We start from the raw sequence: 22,475 nt of genomic DNA, 5'->3' as shown, positions 1-22,475 counted from the left end.
AAATTTTTTTTTATTAGATTGTGTTGTGGTTTTGGATCTGTTGTAGATACCGTTGTTCTCTGCAGGCAAAGGTTGCGATTAGGGAGCTGCTGCCCAACGGGCTGAGGGAGTCCATCAGCAAGGTGCGCTCGAGCGTCGCCTACGCCGTGTCAGCCATCGCCCACTGGGACTGGCCCGAGGCCTGGCCTGAGCTCTTCAACCTCCTCATGGAGATGCTGGTCAGCGGCGATGTCAATGCAGTGCATGGAGCCATGAGAGTGCTCACAGGTGTGTGGGTGCCAGGGCTGGGCAAGGCTGCTGTAGGAAGCTGTTTAGGCTTTTCCTTGTGCCAGTATTCTGTCACGTTTCATCCAAATTGAAGAAGTTGGAATTTCTTCTTCTCTTCCCCTGGGCCTGGTGGCTGTTGCTGGCTGTGGTATCGTGTGCTCAGCAGGTGTCATGAGAGCTGGAGAAGGAGATGCTGTGCTGCAGGTTAGAGCTCAGCAGAGACTTTGATTGTAACACCCTGTTTTCCAGATACCTGCAGGTTTTAGTGTGGTATTTTTCTTCTTGCCTTTGAGGATTGCTTTGGATAGACCAGATAGCCCTGGTCTAGTGAAGTACAAATCAACATGTTTCCAATACGCTTAGTGTTTCCCACAGGTTCTATTGTTGCTGTTGCCTGCAGATTGGATTTCTTATAAGAACTTCTCTTCTTTTTCCATTTTTTAGAATTTACCCGGGAAGTGACAGACATACAGATGCCACTTGTAGCTCCAGTTATTCTTCCAGAGATGTACAAAATTTTCACAATGGCAGAGGTATGATCTTCACAGTGAGGCTGGTATTGGATGAAATGAGTGGGAATGTTTCTTGGAACAAAGAAACTCCAGCTTTAACGGTTAAGTCATACTGTAGTATGAGTTAGACTTAAAGAATTGTCTTGATGATGTGATAGTTGATGGCAGCTTATGTTTCAACAGAAAAGTTGAAGCCAGTGATAAAATAAGAGAATAAAGCTAAAGCAAAAATGAAATACAATTAAAAGATAATTAAAGGAGGTATCTTGTGTAAAAAGAATCTTGTGTTCCTGATGTTTAACTTTTCTCTAGGTGTATGGGATTCGCACGAGGTCACGTGCAGTGGAGATATTTACCACGTGTGCCCACATGATCTGTAACATGGAGGAGTTGGAAAAGGCAAGAGTTTAACTTGACATACAAGATACTTTGAATTCAAACTGAGTGAGGTTCTAAAAATTGTTAAAATGGAAATGAAACATTGGAAAGTTATGTACTGTGTCAGCTGAAATTCGGGGGAAGAGGCTGTAATTTAATACATGTAAAGTGGCTGACTCCCTGCTTTACATGCATGCCATGATAGTGGGACTTGATTTCCATAATTAAGGTTAATTTATGGCTTATCAACAGACATGCTTGTAGCAGCTCAGGAAAGGGGGGAGTCAGCATGGGGAGGAGATAGGGTATCATCCCTTTGTTTGGAAATCCCTGGCTTAGCTTCCAGTCTTCAGGTGAGCTGTGTGTCCTGAGAACCTGCCAGGCCTTGGGCACCTGGGTAATGTGGGGCCCTTGGGCGAGGCTTTGGTTCCAGGCTCCTGGAGCTTCACCTGGTGCTTCAGGAGGCGCCTTGGCCTTGTGTTCCTGAAGAGGTGGGGGAAGCCAAACCCAGCCCAGTTCGGGAAGAGCAGCTGTTAAGAAACAAACACTGCACTTAAGCAGCGTTATAGGTGAGTCTCCTGTCTGGTTCTAACTAAGCACATCTCCATTTTAAATGGCCTTTGACGAGTGGTTTTTCCAGCACTCCCAGACAATAAATAGTTATTTTTAACTTTTTGGGGTGTGAGGATAGGGAAGGGTGATTCTTATTCTAGAAGCTGGTCACTGCTGAGTGGCTCCATGTGCTGTTCCCTCCCTGTTTGCACAGGGAGCAATCCAGTGCAGCCTTTTGGAAAGTTCTGGTAATTACACTGTATCTCTACTGCCATGACAAGGTTATTCATGCACTGCATCATGCAGCTGGTACCAGTATCCAAAAGACAGTAGTAGCTGCTCACTCATTCTGGAGGAGGGCTGAAAGTGTCCTTTACATTGAATACTAAACCTTTTCTATTGAAATTTTACTTAAAAAAAGAAAAGAAAAAGGGAATCTTTTTATAAATGGCATTTCCCAATAGATTTAAACATAGGACTTTGCTATCCTGGCCATGGAGTTATGAGGAATAATCTCAATAAAATTATTTTGGTCCTGTATTACTTGCTCTGCCAAGGACTGCTTATGGAGTGCTCTGACATCTGGAAAAATACTTGCTGCATTTTCCTAGGAAGAATCATCCTGTTAATCTTCAGGCCAGCTGTTGATACTCAGCTTGTTTGGTTTGGGGGATGGAGGCTCTGCAGGGAGATAAATGCCAGCTGCAGGGTTTGGGGTAATTGTGTGTGTGATGGAGTCACCCCAGGTTGGTTTTGTAGCCTGGGGGTGGTGGGGTGCAGGGCAGGATTCAGTTCATCAAGTTAAATGCCTGTCTAAGAGGGGTGAGCCCTGCTCCTGGGGCTTTCCAGACTGGATTGTCTGGATCTCTCTCGAGACTCCAAAGTGATGAGTTAGATGTGTGTGTTTTGTGGCAGCCTGTGCTGTGGGGTTCTGAAGAGTGGGATTCAGCTGAGCTTAGTTCCTAACATAAGGGGAGAGCCCAAGTGATGTCTGAAACAACTTTCATGTGACTTTGCAATATTCTGCAGCTGGCATGAGTTCCTCTTCCATTTTGTACCAGAAAAGTGCAATTGTTATTGCTTCTAGTGCTTTACCTTTCAGATGTGGGGATTCTGTACTGGGTATTCACCTGTGTTTGCATTGTCTGTAACCAGGGTGCAGCCAAGGTCCTGATTTTTCCTGTGGTGCAGCAGTTCACAGAAGCCTTTGTCCAGGCCCTGCAGATGCCTGATGGACCAACATCGGACAGCGGGTTTAAGATGGAAGTTTTGAAGGTGAGTCACTTAGGGCTGATTAAGTGGAGAAAGAATTGAATACCAACACACACTCAGATGTGCTGGAAAACAAACTTGTGTGGCACATCTCCTAATATTGCTCAAGGTATGAACAGTGAAGGCTTTTGGCTCGCAGCACCATCAACAGTGAAATAAATTGTTTGCCTGGACTGAAGATACCTATGATGAGATCCATGAGGATCTGTCTGTAAAATGATCCACAGGAATCCGATCCATAGGACCATCTGTCCTTGTCATTTGCTGATCTAATGTATCTTGGATATGTCTTGGACACCATAATCTGTAGTTAAATACCAGTCTTTTCTAAAGGTGCTGCAGAAATCTAATGCAGTGAAGTTGTAAAAGCTTATTAAGTGAAGGTGCTTTTCTGGAACTTGCTTGCTCTTTAATGCTAAATGATGTCTGAGAAAGAGAGGTGGAAGGTGTTTGTACTGTCCTGGTTTCCTGGAGAAAGGAGATTGGATGGGAGAGCTCTGTTTGCATGGGGACAAGGGCCAGTGCAGACCCCTGTAACAGCTTGGAAAGCACTGGAGCTGTAGGGTGTGCTGCCTGCGGCACAGGAGAGCAAAGAGCCAGAAGCGTAAGTTGCAGGATCAAATCCAGATCTTTCATTTACACCCCTGTGTACTGGGGTGAGCAAGACTCAGGTCTGTGTACAGGTTTCTGAGGATGGGCACTGAGGCCCATTCAGCCATGTACCCTGAAGGAAGCAATAAGGAAGTTACTGAAGACAAGTGTCAAAAGTTTTTCAGGATGACCAGCTTTGTGCTGAAGTAATGAAAAAAAATGCTGGGAGGGTGCTGTTGTGTTACTCAAACCAGCAGCTCCTGTGCTCTGTGTTGTGGAACTTGTCTCAGTCCTGTTCAAGGCAGCAGTACCTGGTCTGGGCATCCTGTGGCTTCTCAGTGAAGGGCTGCAGGTCTCATACTCTGGGAACAGCTGGAGCTGTTCTTGCCCTGCAGCACTACGGGAAGTAGGGGAAGGATGTTGGCAGTTTTTGTTGAGAGAGTGTCTCTCGTGGATTTGTTTTTTTTTTCCTTTCTGTTGCCTGTGCACTGGGATTCTTGGGGCAGTGATATATAGGAACAGCAACGTGAAGGGGACACTGCAGGGTATCTCGATTTGAACAGGCTGCAGCTCAAGAATGTTTTAATCTCTTACTCCAGATACTCACATTTGGATTGTTATTGAGTAGTGGTATTTTTCAGCCTCCACAGAAAGCAGTTGTAACTGATGGCTTCACTCTAAACCAGGCCAGGCCAGTTCTGTTCTTGTTACATCAATGCATTCTGCAGCCTTTTCTGTTATTTAAGTAAGTGCTTGCTGGCATTGGGCTGTTTGCATGGGTATGTCAGCACTGGTCCTGCCAGGAGGTTCTTGAACAATGTGACAGGCTGAGAAAGTCTCTGAGGAAATGTCACCGTGTTCTTGCTCTGCTTCTTAGCTGTGTCAGGGCCTCTGCCCTTGGCCTGTGCGGGGGAGGTGCAACACAAGAGGATTTGGATCTGAATTCACTGCTGTGCGTCCGGTGGCATCAATGGCAGCAGAGAATCAGTGTGGACTTGAACAGTAAATTCAGGAGATCTGCTGCTGACAAGTGGTTTGTAGGAGGCTCTTTGTGAAGAGATGGGTGTTCTGGCTGTTGACTTAAGGCAATTCATGGTTTTGTCACTTAGGGTTTCTAAGCTGATGATAGCAATTTTCTAAGGAAAAAGGGATTCAGGTGAAAGACCCATGAATTGCCTTCACTTCCAGAGAAGTGGATTTTATAGCCATTGTAATGCAGAAGTAAGAAACCTTAGGGGATTATTTAAACCATCTCTACAGATGAGGTCATTAAGGGAACCCCTTGAAAAGCTGATACAATGGAAGAGGCAATTGAGGCTTTTTTACAGCACATTTTCAACCAGATGCAAACTCAATCCTGTCTTCCTTAATGAAGTGCTGTGTGGCAAATGACAGGAAGACTTTTTTTTTTTTTTCCCCTTCCCTGTCTCTTGAGAGCTTTGTACTCCAAGGTTCATGGAGTTCTTGATGGAAATCAGAGGCAGCCCTGACCTAAACTGTTGTGCTGCCCATGTCAGAATGTTCTGCAGGACAGTGTCAGAAGCTTTAAGGAATGCTGTTGCAGTGTGCACATCTGCCTGATCCCCTGGGACAGTTATCCTGGTTAGGGGAGTGAATAGTTTGGATCACATCATGGGGAACCACTGATGGTTAATGTGTCCCAAGTTGTTCCCAGTATAGATACAAGTTTATAAGTAGTTATCAGCAGGAAATCGGGGCTTTTGATCCTTGGAGGAGATGGGAGGTTTGGCAACAACAAAAATATCAAGTGTGAGGACTAGAAGGAAATACCCATGGTGTAATTTATTGTTGTGTTTGATAGTTCAGCATGAATTAAATTGGTGTCTCTAAGGATGAATGAGCTGCAACTGTGCAATTCTTGAATCCTAATTCAGTTTCTTGTACATGCCACTACTGATTATTTTGAGAGAAACAGAGTGATTAAACATGACAGGTGGGAGATTTAAGGCAAATTTCACAACAATGGAATACAAATATGGTGTACTTAGTGTGCAGTAATATATCAGGAACACCAAATTAGCCAACAATCTAAAGCATCTTGCAGCCTTGCTGTTGTGCTTCTTCATTTGTGCTTAGAAGCTGTTCAACACCTGTGGGTCAGAGAAGTTATGCTTACATTTTTCCTGATGCTGGAACAAATAACTAGCTAAAAAAATAATCGTAATCTCTTTGTTCTTGGATGGAAGATGAGGTGGTATCCGTGTCTTGGGGCAAATTTCCCAAGTTTATGAACAAGGTACTTCACCTGCCTCTGCTGAACTCTGACTGACAGTCAGCTTTAGCATGCTCTCTAGTGTGTATTCTAAGCTTTTTATCCAAAAGTTTGGGGATTTCTTCTCTGTTTAAAGGTGCAATCAGGAAGAGAAGCAATAAAAGGCTTTGATAGAGTGACTTTAAGGAGCAGTGCTCTGAAGAGAGAAGGGCTTTCTTGAAGGATTAATAGGTGGTGGAGCAATACGTGGGGATTGGCAGAGGATCTGTGCAGCAGTTCTTTTTCAGACAAGCGGTGGGAATTGGCAGAATGAGGGGCCAGGGGTTGAAGTACAACATCTGACAGGAGAGTGCTCTGGTTTTTAATGACTTGCTCTGCAGGAATGTGGTGACCTTGCAAATGCAGCCTTCTATTGTTACAACTGCAGAGCCATTGAATTGAAGAACTCTCTTAGCACTCCAGCAGTGCTTCCTGCAAAGTTGTTTGGGCGTAGAGCTTAGAAACATTTACATGGGGCTCATATGCAGTGCCATATGGAATAAGTCTGTTTGGATGCTCCTGTGGCCCTAGGCAGAGTGTTGAGTTTGCAGCAGTCCTGAAGATCAGGTTCACATCTTTTGCCAGCACCTGCATAATTTTTTTTTTTTTTCTGGAGACTTCAGCAGGTCTTTTCTGTAATGCTTCCTTCTAGCACCTGCCAGACTCATTCCCAAACCCACATAGCTGGGTTATTCCTGACGCCTGCTCATCTCTAATACTGATATTAGATTGCTGTTGTTTTTCTGGAAGGTGAATTACTGTATTTTATTTCTATTAATGTACCCAGTGGTGCAAACAAACAAACTGCACAGAGTGGTTTGTATTGGGTAAGCACAAACAAACTGACACCCGTGTGTCTGGGAGCAGCCACCTCTCAGGCAGTTTGTGAGAGGCTGTTCTGTAACAGGTGTAACACAACTGGAGCTGTGCCCCTGGAGGAGAGAGGGGGGAGTGAGAGCTCTCTCACTGCTGGAGGATCCCCAAAGGTCTTTGGCAAGTGTCAGTGGAAGGGCTCCCCTAAGTCAGGGTGATCAGCTTCATTAAAGTCCAGGCACAATCCCCTGTGGAGCTGCTGAGCTGCTCCCAGAGCAGCCCCTCTGCTGGGCTGGTACGGTCACTGGTGTCTGCAGCCAGAATGGGAAGAGAATTGATCTGGGTGGGTGTTTGCTTCTGCACCTACTCCCTGGGTGTGCATTGGATGTGTTGCTTGCAATGAAGTGTGGAAAATGTCTGTGGAAAATGGGCAGTAGTCTGGTTTTACATGACATTAGAGTTCTTTTTCTGGGACAAGACACTTCCAGGATAATTGTATCCAGACAGCGCTGCAGTGATGTGCTTTGGATTTGAGTCATTGCCTCACTACTGCATTGTCTTCACTCCAAAGTGCCACATCTTGTGTTGTCCCTTTGCTTCCCTGCAAAAGAGGAAACACCGAGTGAGGTGTGTTGGTCAGTGTTTGAGCAAGAGGGGGGACTGTGAAGTCGGGAATGAGAGGAGACCTCAATGAGAGGAAGACTTTGGATGATCTCAGTTGTTAATGAAACAGCAGCCTGTGATTTGAGTGTGTTGATGGCTTTCCCAGTTTCACTTTTGACTGATATTCTTTCTGGTTCCAGGCTGTGACAGCACTTGTGAAAAACTACCCAAAGCACATGATTTCATCAATGCAGCAGATCCTGCCCATCGTCTGGAACACCCTTACGGAAAGTGCTGCTTTATATCCTTGGTGGTGAATGGCTTTAACTGGAATCGAACGAGACAAACTCAGTCTCATGCCCAGTAATGATGTGGCTGCTGGAGAAGCACAATACATGGAGGGTTCTGCCCTGCCAGACAAACAGGATATTTCTGTTACTTCAGGAGGCACCATTAAGTTTCTTTTAGCTTATAATGTATGCTGACTGATGCAGGTGCCCATGATACAGTGGCTGTAGAACTGCCACGAGCTCTGCATTGTTTCTAGTACTTTTTGGTAAAAATTGTCTTCTTAAAAAGATGCTGGTCACAGTGTAAAGAGTTCAGGAGAAGAAGAACCAGCAGTACCCCTTGCTGCAGCAGAACTAATGGCTGATTGTATTTGCTGCAGAAGCTGATTTGCCATTTGAATTTTCAGTCATTGCTCCAGTGCACACCCAGCCGTGTCAGAGTGCTCTGTGGGTGCGTTGCCCAGGACTTGAAAACTGACGACTCAAATCTCTCCATATCGTTTTTTCAGACACTTGTTAAAATACAGTGGAAGGTGTCCCTGCCTATGGCAGGAAGATTGGAGCTACATGGTCTTTAAGATGCCTTCCAACCCAAACCATTTTGGGAATCTATGAAAGTACAAGAAGCCGTTTTTTGGATTTTTGATGGTGTATTTCTCCCTCTCCTGCCCTGACTCCTGCTACAGTCCTGCTGGTACCTGAGCTGACAAAACAGGCTTTTGTTTGCAAAAGCGGGGAGTCTTGTTCTTCCTTTCCTTGTGTTTGCTCTGGTACTTGTTGGATCTTCAGTTCACCATCCCCAAAGAAAACTCCTTCCTCTTTACCCCCACGTTAGTTTTCTGCCATTTCCCAGGGCTGGCACATGTGGAGAAGCTTGGTAGAAGCAGAGCCAACCTAAGGTAGGATGTTGGAGCACGGGCTGGCTCCTCACGCTTGGGCAGCAGTGAGGTGTTGAATTAGCTCACATCCCCTGGAAAGAGTGAGTCTAGGGGGTTCTGTTCTTGCAGAGTTAATATAAATGAAGTTTTGGGTTACCTTGGTGGGTTTGATCTAAGTTAAACAAATAATATGAAGGATGTGCTGAAGTGATGTGTGAGTTGGTCTGTGGAAAGTGATCTTTGAACTTGGGCAGTGCACAAAGCCAGGAGCTCTTCTCTCTGTGAAGCACAGGACTCTGCACAAAATCAAAGGGTTTTTTAAGAACAAAACCTTCCCAAGTTATCGGGAACTTTAAGACAGAAGCAGATTAATTCCAAAATAGATGTTGTTCTTTAGAAAAAAGCATTTCCTTAACTCCATTCACTTATGTGAGAACAGAAGTAAATTACACAGAAGAGGTGGAGGATCCTGTGGATTCTGATGGTAAGAACTTGCACTTCACTTTGCTTTTTGCAGAGGAATGGAGTTACCTAAATATTACTGTCAAAACAGTGACTGAAGCACTGTGGGAGATCGTGCTAAAGGTGCATTTATGATGTTAGAATGGTGTCCATCACTTCTTTGCAAATTACTTGTGATTGTGATCAGTGAAGCTGCACAATTTAAGTTTTCTAATGGCTCAAGGGGTGAGTTCAGCAACAATTTTGAGGTAAAAGCAGTGGGACAAAAGAGAATCAAGTAGGTCTTAGGTTGAGCTTTATAAATTTTAATGAGGGGTGTGTGGTGGGAAGAGAGCAGGAAGTGATGAGGTCAGAAATCCTCCTGGGGCTGCTGCTGCACTTGCTAGTCCAGGAGAATGAATAAATATCTGCTCAGACAAGCTAATAGTTTGTAATTATTTTCACATCCATTTGTAGCTTTTTGTATGTTGGCATGTTCAGTCATGTTCCTTTTTGTTTTTTCCACTTTGTTCAGGTGAAGTTTTGGGCTTTGAAAATCTGGTGTTCAGCATATTTGAATTTGTTCATGCCTTGTTGGAAAACAACAAATTTAAGAGCACAGTGAAGAAGGCTCTGCCAGAGCTGATCTATTACATCCTGCTTTACATGCAGATCACAGAGGAGCAGGTGAGCATGTTTTGTGTTGTGTAGGAAACAAAAGAAATGAGAGATTTAAACCAGCAAGTGTCCTGGGAAGAGTTTCAGTGCATGGAAATCTAACAGGCTGTTCCATCGCTTTGCTGTGGCAGTGCTTAGAGATTCCAAAATGGTACAAGGTGAACAGTAAATCACAGATCACAGAAGAGGTTGGGTCAGAAGGGACTTTAAAGCCCATCTTGTTCCACCCCCTGCTATGGGCAGGGACACCTTCCCCTATCCCACGTTGCTCCAAGCCCCGTCCAGCCTGGCCTTGGACACTTTCAGTGATGGGACATTCACAGCTTCTCTGGGCAATGTATCCAGTGTCTCAGCACCCTGTTAGGGGTTTCTTCTGTAATCTAAACCTACCATCTGTCAGTTTAAAATTGTTGCCCCTTGTCCTGGGGCCCTGGTTTTACCAGGGTTTCATTTTTAAGGCAATTATAAGGTCTCCCTGGAATCTTCTCCATGCTGAACAACCTCAGCTCTTTCAGGCTTTCTTTTTTCATTCTTCCATGATGCATTGTGCTGTGAAAATGAGGATTATCATGCTGAAAGGGATAAACAGGTTTCTGTGAGAGTGAAAATGTTGTGCTAGTAGGGTGAAATAATTTGTACTGAAATTCTACATGGCTCCTGGCCTCGCAAGCCTGACAGACATCATCTTTTAGTTTAGGTAGACATGCATAAAAACAAGCACTCTGTTAAAAGATTTATCTGCTTCTTCCACTTCCTCATCTAAAAATAAATCTGTATAGCGTTGATTCCAGGTCAGTCATTAGTTCTGTCAAACTGATCTCAAATGAGGGGCGGAAGAGCAAGATGAGCTCAGAACAAAGAGCATTTCTTCTTTTCAAAGTTTTCTCCAATGGAATAGAAGAAAAATCAGTTGAGGATGAAGACTTCTTATGGCAGGAAAAATTCTGAAAGTAGTTCTCCAAAACAGGTTACGGGGAACAGCAAAGCTGCCTTTTACCCATGGTGTCCTGAAGTCTCAGCTGCCCCCTCCTTTTTGTCTCCTCTAGATAAAAGTTTGGACTGCGAATCCACAGCAGTTTGTGGAGGATGAAGATGATGATACATTTTCCTACACAGTGAGAATTGCTGCACAGGATCTGCTGCTGGTATGAAACGTATTCCATGTTTAGATACTGAAATAGTAATGACAAGTATCAAACCTGGCTTCAGGAAGGGCATTTAGAGAAAAGGTCAACTTTTAACAGTCCATACAAATGAGTGTTGCCATTTCCTTCTGCACAGGCTGTGGCTGCTGATTTCCAGAATGAGAGTGCAACTGCTCTGGCTGCAGCAGCTACGAGGCATCTGCAGGAAGCTGAGCAGGCTAAAAACAGCGGCACTGAGCACTGGTGAGGGGCTGGGGTGGAGGGGACGGTGCTGGGGCAGGTGTCGAGCTCATCTGCAGCACTGGGTGCACCATGATTTAATCACATTTCATTTGTGACAATGCTACTGATGGGCAAGGATGGAATTGGAGAGCTCTGATTAGAAGAAGCAAAAGGAAGTACAGCACTTCTTGAGCCAGATGATGAAATCTTCATGTGGAGTAATTTGGGCAGTTCCTAACACAATCTACCTGTGCCAAAGCTCCCTCCCTTCAGAGCTTGACATTCCTTAAAACATCTCATGGGAGACCATAATTAGTTATACAAAATCAGAAGAGAAATTTGCAATACTTCGTGTTCAGTTAATTGGGATAAAAATTGCAGGGAAAAAGTATTGAGAGATATATGTATAATTTATTTTTTTGACTTGATGTCAAGAAGAGAGGTGCTGTATGCAGATGTATGTGTTCAAGTTTAGAACTTCAGACTTGCAGTTTTTAATGTTTTTTGGGGATAGAAGAAGAAAACTCTGTTGCAGGAGTACCTAGTTGCTGGTCCACAGTGATTCTCTCCTGGTTTTACAGTGCATTGGTTCAGTGTTTGTGTTTAGTTTGAATGTTAGTGTCAGAGTAGCCTCTCTGATAATGAGCAACAATGGAATGGCTGCAAAATCAGCCATTCAGTCCCCATCTGCCTCAATTGTGAGAAGCTGTAAAGTAGGTTCTTGGCTTCACAAATAAAACCAAGGAGAGGTGGTATTTGCACATAGTTCTATATCATCATAATTAACAAAATGTCAATGCAAAATTAGATGTTTTTAAACCTTTAATATACTGAGTATCCCAGTGCTTCTGCACACAAATAATGAAGACATGACTGGAACACAAACTTTCATGGAAGAGGCTCTTTTTTATTATGAGAACAAAATCGGAACAAGTAGCGGTTATTCCACCAATATTTTAGGAAGTGACTGAGAATGCTGCCTGTCCTGAGGGAGTTTCCAAGCCCGCATCTTGCAGTTTGTAAATGTTCATCTCTTTGAGGGCTTTTTAAAATTCTCTTTTGGGATCAAGGAAATAATTGTGGTAGCTTAGACCAAAAAATTACTTTTGGCTTCACTTCAGAATATGTATTTCTTTCTTGAGGTGATGATGGAGAAAAATATGCTCTTAAGCATCTGAACTATTTTGCAGGTGGAAAATACATGAAGCCTGTATGCTGGCCCTGGGCTCAGTCAAGTCTATAATTACAGACAGTGTGAAGAATGGGAGAATACACTTTGATATGCATGGCTTCCTGACAAATGTGGTCCTGGCAGACCTCAATCTTTCAGGTATGTGGGACCCCACATCCCTGGGGATAGCTGCTGGGTGCCAGACACTGGGAGTCTCTGATGAATTAGTCAGGTTGATGTGTGCATGTGGTATTGGGAAATGCAGTTGTGCACCTTGCTCATGTGAAAAAAGTCAATCTTGTGAGTTCCCACATGCTCCCAGTTGTAGTGTAAGTCCTTTGTCTGTGGGACTGTGCTTTCAGCTGGATGTCATTGTTGGCTGGATGCATGAGCCTGTAGGGCCTGGGGAGCTGGGTGGAAAATAGCTGTTCTGGTGTCTTGTGTCTGTGCCTGGGAAAGTCACCAGCAGTGTTTAACCGCCTTCAGAATTCCTGCTGCACCATATCATCCCATTTGTTTTATGCTGAGGCTGACACTAGTTGTGTAGCACATGAATTCAAATAATGCTCCCGGCTAAATGGGATTTTGTTATTGGGAACTCAGCAAGATTTTGCTCTCTGTGTTATCTTACATCAGTGTGCAGGAGAGTCAGAGGAATTGCAAATTAAAATTTTAGAAGTTTAAGGCAATGTGAGTATCATTGATGAGTCCACATTGAGTTGTGTCAGTGCAGAAAAAAACCAGATTCCTGGGTTCCTTTTTCATCAAAGAAACACTTGTTTAGCCCATTACAAAGAATGGTTTTTTCTTTTCTTTGTGTTAATTTTGAGTGAAGAACTAGTTTGCAATGCATGTAAGAAACCAACCCCAGCAATTTACATATATTTACATTCATTTACATGTGTGGCATTGGGTTGTAAATGAGCTACAGTTCTCTAGAAGGGCTCCCAGAGTCAGTGTGTTGATGGCTCTCCAAGGATATCCATTTAATGGTCAGTAATGGTACAGACAAAGAAATGTTGTATTTTATGATAGTGACTTAAAAAACAAAGCTCTTCTCTTGCTGTACATCTTGCACAGAGTGTTTTATGTCCTCATCTTAAAGTTAGTACTTGCAGGAGCATAAATAATGGCAGTAAAGATGCTGAGGAACAGAGAGCATCATCACTTTGAGGCCAGCCTAGATAGGTAAGGAGATTCATAGTCTGAAAAGGCAGCAGGAGTAAGTGTGATAAAGATATATCATACCTTGGTGAGTGCAAGCAGGTGAGTGGATAATGAATGTCCACTGCTTCTGTGGTGCTGGTGAGCCACAGAATTCTGTTCTGTTACTGCAGGGTGATGGCTGCAAACTAGGAATGTAATCCATGAAAGGTCCCTGGGTATGAGCTCTGTTACTCTAATTCTTCTCCCTAAGAAGCTGCTGTTTTCTGCAGCTGGGGACAGAATATTGAGCTGGATAAATGGGAATTTCTGGAAAAGCCTCTGTTCCCTTCCTTTGCTTTTGTTCAGTGATGAACAAATTAAAGTGTAAATAGTTGAGGGGAGGAGGTTTTTTAATAAATGAGAAATTATTCTTTGAAATAACTAAGAAAATAAGCTGTATTCTGCCTATGAACAAAAATTCTTTGTATGCCTGCACACTTGTCTTGTATGTCACATTTCAGTGTTTTCCTATTGGGATGACAAGATTTTAAATAATGGATGGAAGCAGCTGTGATTTTAAACTCATAAAGCTTATTCTGAAGCCACTGGGGTTTTTTGTTTTGCTGCAGTGTCTCCTTTCCTCCTGGGCCGGGCCCTGTGGGCTGCCAGCCGTTTCACCGTGGCCATGTCTCCAGAGCTCATCCAGCAGTTCCTGCAAGCCACTGTCAGTGGATTGCACGAAACCCAGCCCCCCTCTGTCCGGATCTCTGCAGTCAGAGCCATCTGGGGGTAAGCAAACCCTGGGCTATTCCACAGCCCCAGGGACAGGAGTATAAATCACACTGATAAACTGGTTTGTTAAAATAGTATTTCTGCTGGGCTGTGGGAGGTTTTGCTTTGAATGAAATAGATGTCAGCCTAAAAAGTATAAACAAACAGGTTCAAAATAGAATAACTCTAATGAGGAATATGGAATTGAGATTCGAGGTTGGCTACAGTAAAGTGTTGTGGGAGGAGCAGCACTAGGTAGTGTTGGAAAGCACAAGGATGAAACCCAGATTACTCCTGTTAGGTCATAAAGGTGGCTGACATCATACAGGCCTATGGAGCCAATCACAGTAATAAGGAGTGTTTGGGGTTTGATTTTCTTAGCCCATTTTTGTCATAAGGAAGTTCTGCTGTACTGATTCTAAAGTAAAAAATGAACATTTGTGTAAAATCAAAAAACCAGTCACAAAAAATCCGCTACTTGACTGTTCCCCACTCTACTCTTCCAAACAGCATTTTGTCTCTTATTTGCACTGAAATGTTAATGAATAAATAAAGTCAGAGACTTACAACTTAGTTATTCCTGAAATTGCTTTATCACCCCCCCAGCTCACTTGTAGAACATGGTAACAAAACACTTCGTAAGCAGTGTCTGTCCTGGACTTTCTTCCTTTTCTCCATCAATGGGCAGTTCTTAGGAGAGATCTGTCACTGAGGGGCAGTAGAAGCTTCTAACATCACTCGGCTCAACTCTGCTTGTGTGAACATCAGGGGTGGAATGAGGAGGGAAGACTTCCTCCTCCTTCCTGCTGAGCTGCTGGGAGGTCAGACAGTAGTGGACTGAAGGAGAGAAGTCCTAGAGGAGTGAACTCGGGGGATAAGAATGGACAGGATGAAACAATCCCTTATGTATTATCTAAAATGAAATATATTTAAGTTACTTCAATATATTAGGAAAGTATTTTTGTATCACAAATTTCTTGTCTAGCTACTGTGACCAGCTGAAGATCTCCGAGAGCACCCATGTGTTGCAGCCTTTTCTTCCCAGCATTCTGGATGGCCTGATCCACTTGGCAACTCAGTTCAGCTCCGAGGTGCTGAACCTGGTGATGGAGACGCTGTGCATTGTGTGCACAGTGGACCCAGCGTTTACAGCCAGCATGGAGAACAAGATCTGCCCCTTCACCATTGCAATATTCCTCAAGTACAGTAACGGTATGCATTCCACTTACATTCCCAAAGCACGCTTGGTTTTGCTGTTGAATCCTGCTGCTGAAAACTGAATCAATGGTCATTGAAGGAACACTGATTCCCGTGGCAGAGGGGAAACTTGCTGCTTTTCCCAGCCAGAATAGTGGTGGCAAAAATTGAGATATGTGTGTGTTTTAGTAAATGGTGCTTTCTCTCTCCAGATCCTGTTGTTGCTTCTCTTGCCCAGGATATTTTTAAGGAGCTAGCTCAAATAGAAGCCTGCCAGGGTCCAATGCAGATGAGGCTGATCCCAACCCTTGTCAGCATCATGCAGGCCCCAGCTGACAAGATCCCAGCGGGGCTGTGTGCAGTAAGTGCTTCAGTGGGGCATGGCCTGGGCTGGAGATGTTCCCTGTTCTGTAACACCCAGGGTGGCTGCTCTGCAAAGGGCAGAAAGGCTGCTGTGGACATGCTTTGGAGTGATGGCTTCAGTCATTGGGGGAGGTTTCTTTGTGGAAAAAAGGCAAACTGCAGGTGCAGGAAGATGCTTCCAAAAGTTGGCTTTAAACTGCTCCACTGGCCTTCTTCCAGTGTCCACAGCATCAGTCATCCCCAGTCATTTTGCTGTGGCATTGCCATCTTTCAGCAGGAACAGTCTCCTCTCCCAGCAGCTACACAACTTTTCCTTGCGCTGCTTCCTAAGGCTTTTTCTGATTTATGCATCACATATGCATGAATTGGAGATAAATTATACAGGTGCCCTAATAAAAGATGAGGCACTGACTGTGTAGAATGGTTGTGTGGAATTAAACCCATAAACATCCATATCAATATGCATATAATCTGTTAATTGGTATGACTGTAACAATTGCTTATAGGTAATTAAAATAAATTTAAATCAATATAACCAAAATGGAACGAGTCAGCTAGAACAGTTCTCTGGCTGTTCTGATTTGTATGCATCTGTTTGCCATGTTTGAGTGGTGACACTGCTTTTAATGTTGGAACTGTCTTGAGAACTTCTACAGCTCACACCAGTGATGCTTGGGTGTGTGACTCCGGGGTCCTCGCATTTAAAAATTATTCTAGACTGTGAGTTCAGAGTGTGGTTGCAGCAGTGGCCACATCCCTGCGGTTCACACCTTTGATGTTTGCAGCAGGGGTGGGTAGTGCTGACTTCATGTTCTGTGGCTGCTGCTGTGACAGTTTTGTGTTTTCCTTTCAGACTTCTATTGATATACTGACCACAGTTGTGAGGAATACAAAACCCCCTCTGTCCCAGCTCCTCATCTGCCAGGCATTCCCTGCAGTGGCACAGTGCAGCCTGAACACAGATGACAATGCTACAATGCAGGTACCCCTGTGGGGAGGGGGAGGCAGGTAACACTGTGGGGAGGGGGAGGATTGTGGGGCTGTGCCAGTCCAAGAGAGGTGACAGCCTTTGAGGGAGCCCAGGCTGTGCCTGCCAGTTGCTGTTTCAGCACTCCCCTGGAGCCTCTGCCACCTCCAGTTTACCATGAAAGTACTGTTGTTCAGGGCCTGTAGTGATTTTTCCTGATCATTCCTGAATGTGGAGAACTACAGTGAGAAAGGCAGCAGCCTGGATGTTTTTTCTATTTTAGTGCATTGGAGCATGTTAAAAAACCAACCAACCAAAGCCCAGTAACACAAAAAAAAAAAAAACCCCAACCAACCAAACAAACCTATAATGCTTTTCTTCCCCCATTTCTCACACCTGGGAATGGCAGGGGCTATCTTCAGGCACATTCACAGGCACAGGGCAGCAAAAGTCCTCCCTCTCCTCCTCTAGCAGCTTTCTGCTGTACTCATTTAAGATTACATTTAAGGGGAAGGCAGACTTCTTTTTGATTGAGCCAGGATGGAGGGAAAGCAGGGAATCATCTCCAGCATCAGTACTGCCTGAGCTGTGCTTACTGGCAGGCTTGGCTGTGGCCTGATGTCTTTGGAGTATCTAGCAAGAAGGAAAAAGCATCAGAGGCTAGAAGTGCAGGGAGCCTTTTCATTCCAGCTCCTAGCTGGCACATGAATAACAAGGCTGGTTTCAATCCTTACATAGGGAGTTCCATAGTGGCAGCTACTCTTTGCCATGTGAATACAGACCATGGGAATATGGTCTTTCCCTAAACAAGAGACCAGTAAGAATAGGCTGGAGACCAGCAAGGAGAGATTGTAGACCTGCACATTGATTGCTTTGCTGGATCTTTGTGCTAAGAAGAATTCAAAAAGACTGCAGCTCAGCTGCTGGTCTGTGTTTTGTTCATGCCACACTTCTGTGTCTTCATCTCTCACTTGTTAAAACCTCTTTGAATTTTTTAGGTACAAGACTGGCACAAAACTGCAGCTACTTGAGGTTGTTGCTGTATTTATTAGTTATCTTGATTGCTGCTGATTGGGCACTGAAGAGTTGTGTATTTGATAATGAGCTGAAGTCTACAGAAATTACTTGTGAATCTTTTATGGGTCCCACCAGTTTTCCCCTTGTTTTCATCTTGGTTCAGGGTTGTTTTGGGATGGTGAAGGGGATGTCTGCCTGTGCCTGCCCATTCCCTTACCCACTGCTTGTCTCTGTAGAACGGCGGCGAGTGCCTGCGTGCATACGTGTCGGTGGCGCTGGAGCAGATCGCGCAGTGGCACGATGAGCAGGGTCACAACGGGCTCTGGTACGTGATGCAGGTTGTCAGTCAGCTCCTGGACCCACGGACCTCGGAGTTCACCGCTGCCTTTGTGGGCAGGCTGGTCTCCACTTTAATTTCAAAAGCCGGGAGTGAGCTGGGAGAGAATCTGGACCAGATCCTGAGAGCGATCCTGAGTAAAATGCAGCAAGCGGAGACGCTCAGTGTGATGCAGGTGAGCAGGCTGGGCACCCAGGAGAGTGAGGAGAAGCACCATGAGAAGAAATTGTCATCATTTTCTTTCATTTCGTGCCTGATTATTTTTGGCTCGTGCAATTGGAGGGTCTGTGTATCCTCTTGAAGTAGTCAGGAAAATGCCTGCTCTGATCAGAGAATCATGGAATCTCCTGAGTCAGAAGGGACCCAAAAGAATCATTGAGTCCAACTCGTGGCCCTGCATAGGACACCCCAACGATCCCACTCTGTCCTAACACTCCTTGAACTCTGACAGCTTTGGGGGCATGACCATTCCCTGGGGAGCCTGTTCAGTGCCCCAGCACCCTCTGGGAGAAGAACCTTTTCCTAATACCCAACCTAACCCTCCTGTGACACAGCTCCATGCTGTTCCTCAGGTCTGAAACTTTTTGTTGTCAGGTTATAGGGTAAGCAAGGTTCTCGCAGATGAGCTGTAATGCACCTTCAGTAGTCCCTCATGCCCTTGTACTTGCAAACCTCCTTTGGAGAGATAGGAGTTGCCTCAGTAGGAATGTTATGACAAAGGCAGCATGTCTTTTTGAGTGGATTTATTCTGTGTTACAAGGATAAATGCCTGGGACTTGAGACAAGGTGAGCTTTTGGTGGATGGGAGGCGTAGTTGGCCTGAGTGAGGTGAGAGACCAGACAAAGAGCTTCACCATCTCTTCTAGCCTTGACCTACTTGTAGTGGCACAGTTTTCTGGAATGATTTTTTCCCAGTGGTCCTCATTCTCTCTCCTGTCTTTTTTTGTCTGTGCCCTCAATGTAAAGCAGCTCGTGCTGACTGCCCTGGTTCCTCAGTAGCAGCTGGGGGAAGACGTTTTGCTGGCACTGCTGAGCAAGATCCCATCTCTGCTCCCAGTGCAGCACTCAGCTGAGCTTCACTCTGCTCTAACCATCTTGTCTTACTTCTCTGATTTTTGAATGTGCAATTTTCAAGCCATCATATGGTGCCACAGCAACCATTCCAATGTCAGCAGATCTCACTTGCTTTAGGATTTTTTACCCCTGGATACACCGATGATTGTTAACTGTTTGGAATGGCTCTCACTTTGCTTGTTTTTGGATTATAAAGATATGGAAGTTTAAATCTGAAGCAGTCCCATGCAGCCCTTGTAGCCAAGAATTTTGCAATGCTGGATCTCTTCCCTGTGTTAGTCTGGAAGATGGGCCTCTGGAGATGGGCAGCTTTTCCCTGAGGAAGGCTGCAGAGATGCCCTCAGACTGGGAGACTGATGTTTAGACATACACAGCAAATGAGTTCTGCCCCTGGTCTTTAGGAGTCAGACTGTAAAACTGCATCTTGTATGAAACCTTTTCAAAAGTTGTAGTTCTTTCCCTAAAATCATGTTCAAAATGCATTCAGAATTGGGAAGGTGCTGTTGAGTGATGATATGATGGTGTTTATTGCCTGCATTTGTAGCACAGTGTTTTGCAGCTGGTTGTACTTTCCCTTCCTCCCAGGGCTGGTAAGCACAGCCTTCACTCCTGCAGGGAGCCCAGCTCCTTAAATATTTGATAAAACATTTCCAGCTATTGAATTATGTACAGCTAACACTGCCTTTCTCCTCCTGCAGTCCCTGATCATGGTGTTTGCTCACTTGGTTCACTCACAACTGGAGCCACTCCTGGAATTCCTGTGTAGCCTGCCCGGCCCCACTGGCAAGCCCGCCTTGGAGTTTGTGATGGCCGAGTGGATGAGCCGGCAGCACCTCTTCTATGGGCAGTATGAAGGCAAAGTCAGGTGGGATCCCCAGATACACCTGTGCTGCTGCCCTCATCCCATTGCCGCTCAGTGCTGGGCATAGGGAAGGAGGGACCTGGCTCAGATGGGAGCAGTGTTGGGCAGAATTGCTGCTCCCTGCGCTGTCAGTTCTGCTCAGGAGAGCTGTGGTAACTGGAGCAAGCTCTGATCTTCCTCATCAGTGCTCTTCCTGCTGCCTCGTGTGCCTGTGCTGGAACAGAGAGACATGAGGGGGAAGGGGGTGTCTCCTGCAAATACGGGGCTGCTTTTGGGATTGAACTTCTGTGAATGGGATGAAAAGAGCTTCCACACATGGAATTGCCTTTGTAGACTACTGTAGAGTTCCGGGGTGTTGTAGAGGGTTTCCTAAAAGAATCTAGCGATTTCTTGATTTCTTGATCTATTAAAAGTCAATCAAGAAATCAATTGCTACAGTTTTCTCTCCCTTTTGCTGTAGGAGCACGTTTATGTTCTGGTGGAGGCTGAGTGCTGCATTCCAAAGCATGAGATGCTCTGTATTCATTTAAATTTTGTCACAGCTGCTGTATTCGATTTTTCTGGAAATGTGAAGCCTCACAGACCACTCTTAGGGGTCTCACCAGCTGTTAACTCATTTATTAGTGTGTGTTGTTTTGTTATTGTTATGGGCAGTCAAATAGCCTGTGAAATAAATAATGAGAAAAAGCAGGTTCAAAATGGAAGTTAGTGAATAATCTTGAAGAACAAGCAGCAGGTTTGGGGATCCAGTGCTCTTTTTGGTCACACTTTGTCGGTTTCATCCCTAAGCCTGGTGGTTTATCTCCATTTTGACAGTGCAGGCCTGTCTGCAGGATCCCCTGAGGCTTATGGCACAGGGAAAAGCCAAGGCTGACCAGGAGAACAAGGTTAAAGGTGATTGTTTAGAGCTGTGTTGTCCAGGATGAGAGCTGTTTGTGTACAGGCAGTGTAACAGGGCTCCACGCTGTATTAAGCGCTTGGATCTGGTTGGTTGTGGTGACACTTACCATGCATTAGTAAATGCTTGGTGTTTCTGTGTCCTGAGGAAAAGCAGGGCCTGCTCCGAGGAGCCTCTTGTTCAGGGTTAGTAGAAGGACCCTGAAGGCAGCTGATGCCTCCTGTGTGCACAGTCCCCATCCACTGAGGGCAGGTTGAAGTAGTGGCTGTTAGGGCTTGGTGAAATGATGGGATAACTTTGGGCAGCTTGGGGTGGCGGGTGAGACCTGGGTCCAAACCAGCAGAAGTCAGAGTCATGGTGTGGGAGAGAGAGAGGGTGAGAAGTGAAAGCACAAAAAGAGTTCAGTTCCACGGAGCTCCCAGACTTCAGTTTGAGATTTGTGGAGCCAGGAGAGAGAGGTTTGGGGGTGCCAAGCGTAGATTTGCAATCTTGACCTGTAGTCAGCATCATCCTCAATGTGCTTGAAAACAGCCTGGAACTGGAGAAGGTTTGAAAGTGTGGAGTAGAAATGTAAGCATCAGAGATGGAAAGAACATGTAAAGGAGAGGAGCAAGCTGGAAGGTCTGAGTGTAGCAGAGCCACGAAGGACCAGAAGTGAAAATAAGCATTGAGGCTGGAGAAAGGGAGCAGATCACTGCTGCAGATCAGCCAAATTACTGCTTTCTTGCCACTGTTTTCCTCTTAATTCTGTCTTCATGTGCACGTGGTGCTGCAGGGGCACGTTTAACCTGGTGGCCCTTCTGAACTGGGGAAACCTTTAATGTATGTATGGATGTCTCTACTGTTGGTGGTGCTTAATCCAAAGCTTGACCAGTTCCCAGCTTGCTGTGCAGGTCAGGAGATGAGTCCAGTTTCAGATGCTGACATAAAACAGGAGACATGGGAAAATTCTGTAATGCTTGTTCTTGGCAAAGATGTAGAAGAAAGGGCATCTGGGTGTCTGCTGTGGGATGTGTTCCCTGTTAGAAAGGGGCTATGAAAGCCAGACAGTTCAGGGAAATTCCCATCTGTAATTTTCCTATTCTCTGCTCCCAGCTCTGTAGCATTGTGCAAACTCCTGCAGTATGGCATCAACACAGATGACAAGAGACTTCAGGACATTAGGGTGAAGGGAGAAGAAATATTTAATATGGATGAGGGAATTCGGACACGATCCAAATCGGCCAAAAGTGAGTAATCATTTTGCTGGGTTTAACAGGGTTTTTTTCTGTAAGTAGATGCTATGAAAGGCCTTAAATAGGTCTGGCAGATCACACAGAGCTGTGGGAGATAGTTCTTGCAGAAGGTGCATGTTGGTTTTTAGAGCTAATCCATACATCATGTACTTAATATATGTTATTTACCTTCATTCTGCCAAAGACTGATTTGGAAGGCTCCTGATGTCTGATTTAATATAACTGGATGGGGTAATTATTGGGATGGGGAGTTCTTCACTGCTATTTTGCATCATGAGACAGAATTGATGTTTCTGGATGCCGGATAGCTTCTCTGAAAGGAAAGTGTCTTTAGTGCATGCAGAGATTTAAAAGAAAGGGTTGTCTTTGTCAATGAGACACGTTCACAAAAAGCAATGATTCAACAAGTTAGAGATTGCTTTTAAGGAAAACTTGACCAGTCTCCTGCATAAGACTTGTCTTGTTTTTAATAGGTTGAACCCAAAGTCTTTGACTGGAGATTGCTGTTGAGGTTAATCTTTTA

General features: G+C 44.8%; 1 protein-coding gene across 3 annotated transcripts in view; it reads left to right on the top strand.

The window, feature by feature from the left end:
- The window catches only part of IPO9 (importin 9), a 39,030-nt gene that overhangs the window by 11,909 nt on the left and 4,646 nt on the right, over positions 1-22,475 (top strand). For all 3 annotated transcript variants that reach the window (XR_004244368.1, XM_032133103.1, XM_032133104.1), the window contains exons 4-20: positions 66-267; positions 712-800; positions 1,092-1,178; positions 2,865-2,984; positions 7,461-7,561; positions 8,854-8,912; positions 9,405-9,556; positions 10,594-10,692; positions 10,829-10,935; positions 12,105-12,244; positions 13,861-14,020; positions 14,988-15,214; positions 15,412-15,560; positions 16,416-16,544; positions 17,783-18,058; positions 19,656-19,822; positions 21,813-21,946. Coding sequence is in view for 2 of the 3 variants with exons in the window: in XM_032133103.1 (XP_031988994.1) it covers positions 66-267; positions 712-800; positions 1,092-1,178; positions 2,865-2,984; positions 7,461-7,561; positions 8,854-8,912; positions 9,405-9,556; positions 10,594-10,692; positions 10,829-10,935; positions 12,105-12,244; positions 13,861-14,020; positions 14,988-15,214; positions 15,412-15,560; positions 16,416-16,544; positions 17,783-18,058; positions 19,656-19,822; positions 21,813-21,946 (2,398 nt within the window). In the remaining variant the exon portion in view is untranslated. The remainder of the gene's footprint in view (positions 1-65; positions 268-711; positions 801-1,091; positions 1,179-2,864; positions 2,985-7,460; positions 7,562-8,853; positions 8,913-9,404; positions 9,557-10,593; positions 10,693-10,828; positions 10,936-12,104; positions 12,245-13,860; positions 14,021-14,987; positions 15,215-15,411; positions 15,561-16,415; positions 16,545-17,782; positions 18,059-19,655; positions 19,823-21,812; positions 21,947-22,475) is intronic.

This window comes from Corvus moneduloides, chromosome 24 (assembly GCF_009650955.1).
Source record: "Corvus moneduloides isolate bCorMon1 chromosome 24, bCorMon1.pri, whole genome shotgun sequence".
NCBI classification, from domain to species: domain Eukaryota; kingdom Metazoa; phylum Chordata; class Aves; order Passeriformes; family Corvidae; genus Corvus; species Corvus moneduloides.
Note: the sequence above shows the minus strand (reverse complement) of the source record. Positions and strands in the feature narration are given on the sequence as shown.